The sequence below is a fragment of the Phytophthora parasitica genome (assembly GCF_000247585.1).
Source record: "Phytophthora parasitica INRA-310 unplaced genomic scaffold supercont2.6, whole genome shotgun sequence".
Taxonomy (NCBI): domain Eukaryota; phylum Oomycota; class Peronosporomycetes; order Peronosporales; family Peronosporaceae; genus Phytophthora; species Phytophthora nicotianae.
In genome coordinates, this window is record NW_008648992.1 from 407,298 (window position 1) to 409,563 (window position 2,266).

General features: G+C 45.5%; 2 protein-coding genes across 2 annotated transcripts; one reads left to right on the plus strand and one right to left on the minus strand.

Moving 5' to 3' along the window:
- Nucleotides 1-731: 731 nt before the first annotated feature.
- Nucleotides 732-1,130, minus strand: PPTG_03825 (hypothetical protein). The gene has a single exon (XM_008897593.1). The coding sequence runs from the start codon at nucleotides 1,125-1,127 to the stop codon at nucleotides 831-833; it is 297 nt and encodes a 98-aa protein (XP_008895841.1). The 5' UTR covers nucleotides 1,128-1,130; the 3' UTR covers nucleotides 732-830.
- Nucleotides 1,131-1,439: 309 nt separating this feature from the next.
- On the plus strand, nucleotides 1,440-2,249 carry PPTG_21525 (hypothetical protein; the record flags this gene model as incomplete). Its single annotated transcript, XM_008898324.1, has 3 exons — nucleotides 1,440-1,643; nucleotides 1,733-1,933; nucleotides 2,178-2,249. The coding sequence occupies 3 exons, from the start codon at nucleotides 1,440-1,442 to the stop codon at nucleotides 2,247-2,249; spliced, it is 477 nt and encodes a 158-aa protein (XP_008896572.1).
- Between the last annotated feature and the right edge of the window lie 17 nt (nucleotides 2,250-2,266).

A 2,266-nucleotide genomic window follows, 5' to 3' on the forward strand; every position in this document is an offset into this window, starting at 1 on the left:
GTAATTTTATTACAGTCGAAACGGAGCACTTGAATTTTGATAGAGAGCGCTGGGCTAGCGAAGCTGAGCGAATTTCGTGTGCGTTCTCTATGATACTTCTACTACATTTTGTATTTTCTAAGTTTTCTTTATTTCGGCCACCAGCGCAGCAAGTAATTGATCGAGAGCGACTAGACTTTGGGAAAGAAAAGTGAAAGGAGGAGCGAATTGATCGTCAACTTGAGGTGGGAAACAGCAGCGTTTTCACTCGCTCATCGAAAAGGGACGCACAACAGAAGAAGCAAAAACATTTTTAGATCTTCTGGGATGTACAGCTGTGTTTACTAGTACAGGTATCTGCAACACCTACATGCATTCGTACATAGCAAAACGGTGCATCTGCATAATTAATTTTACTTTTCCCGAATAGAACTTTCAGTCTCCCCTTCAATCGAATCAATAATGTCATCATCTTCAACGGCGTCTAATACCATGCACTTCCATTCGTCACCCAGTTTTGGAAGCATGTTGTGCAGTGTACAACACCCCAGTACCGACTCAACGAAGAAGTCCATTTCAGATTTTGATCGTAGCTGGTTGCATATCTCTCTTAGGGAATCCTACCTTGACTTCAATATACCAATAGTATGCAGGTTTCTGACACGAGACTTAGTGAGGTAGAAAATAAACTCGGTGTTGTCATAGTTGTCTACTAGTGGGCGCTTGTACGCTGCCACTACTGTACTGTACTTCTCCAATCCGAAATCCACCACCTTCGGAGAGAGCGTGAAGATTCAAGACTTCATATGAACTAATAAATTTAGCTTTGTGAGCTTAGCGACTACCACCAATTAATCCATGCACATACAAAGGTAGCGGTAGCGAAGGTATTGCAGCGCCTTCTTGTCGAGATGCCCAAGCAGCTGGGCCCCGCATGATATTTCAAACGCGAGTAGAACGTAGACGCCACAGTTGTAGCTGTCCACTTGGACTCCTAGGCCAGGCTCGTACGTTTGCACTCGTGGTCTCGGTCTCGCGTCGTTTGGGAGCAGCGAAATCAGCACCTGGGCGACGGAACAAACACTGATCAAGTAGGATGACGAGCTGGAATTGTAGATCGCCACCTTGCCCTCGTCGAGGTTCATCATGACTGCCCCCCCCCCCCCCCCCAATGATTCCCGTTGCAGTTCATAGGAAAAAGCACAGTTTCTTTCGTTAGATCCGATTGTTTGCTGCGGAGATCTTCTTTATCCACATGCCCACCAACGACAGCACCTATTATATGGGCAGAAAATGAAGGGGCTAGCTCATCCAAGAAAATATCATGCTTCGATAAACAACAATATCTCAGCCAAAACAGCTTCAATTGAAGTGCGAAGAACACGAATAGAAAGTTAACGCTTCGTAGCTCTTTCTCAAAGATATAAAGACTCTTCACCACTTAGATTGGAAGCAACACAATGCAGCGCAGACACCAGCTCAGCCCGGACGAGAAAACCCTAGTCTGCAACGTTTATGATTACTTCGTCGCTGAGGCGAAAGCAGGCAGAAGTGGAGGGCGGGACTCACGCCAACGAACTAAGGAGGTGACGCACTTTGGGAAGAATACAATCTTTCGAGTGCTGCGGGCCAGGAACTTCAATCCAGACACCGATTTCGTCGAGGTGCGGTTGCCATTTTGGTCCATGTAGGGTTATAGCTATTCAATTGTGATATCATATGGTAATCGTATAAATTAATTATTCACTAGTAGACAGCTCCATCGACACGAGGTCGCAAGAAACTATACAATGAGAGTGACCTTAGCATTATCGTTCGCGAGTTTGTAACTATGCAAAATAAAGCAGCCAAGCCGGTGACAGCTCAGCTTATCTGCGACCATGTCGAAAGTGTCCTTGACAAGCGAAACAACGCGCGCACAATGCGAGTTTGGCTAAACGACATGGATTTGCGAGTAAGCTCTCTTTAATTTATACAAATCTCAGTTCTTCAATCTGATCCTTCTATCACGAACATTTGTACTTACATGTGTTTTGCACTTTCCACACGATTTAACCATTAGGACCGCCGCAAATTAGCAACTGTTTCTCCGTTTAAATGCCCTCCGAGACAACTTTTTGCGGCGCTTATAGCGTCAAAACTACTGCGAATTCACTATTTTTAACACCAGAATCTGATAAAGGTCACGGATCTTGGAGGACGTAGGGCTTGTAGGAAGCGAAGGGAGGAGTCACCACTGGGGGAAGAAGACCGGAGCGAAGACCACTTGAGGGGAAGAAGGAAGATT

Bases quoted from the DNA above. Each gene is read 5' to 3' on its own strand.
- PPTG_03825 (XM_008897593.1), bottom strand. From the start codon at position 1,127: ATGATGAACCTCGACGAGGGCAAGGTGGCGATCTACAATTCCAGCTCG.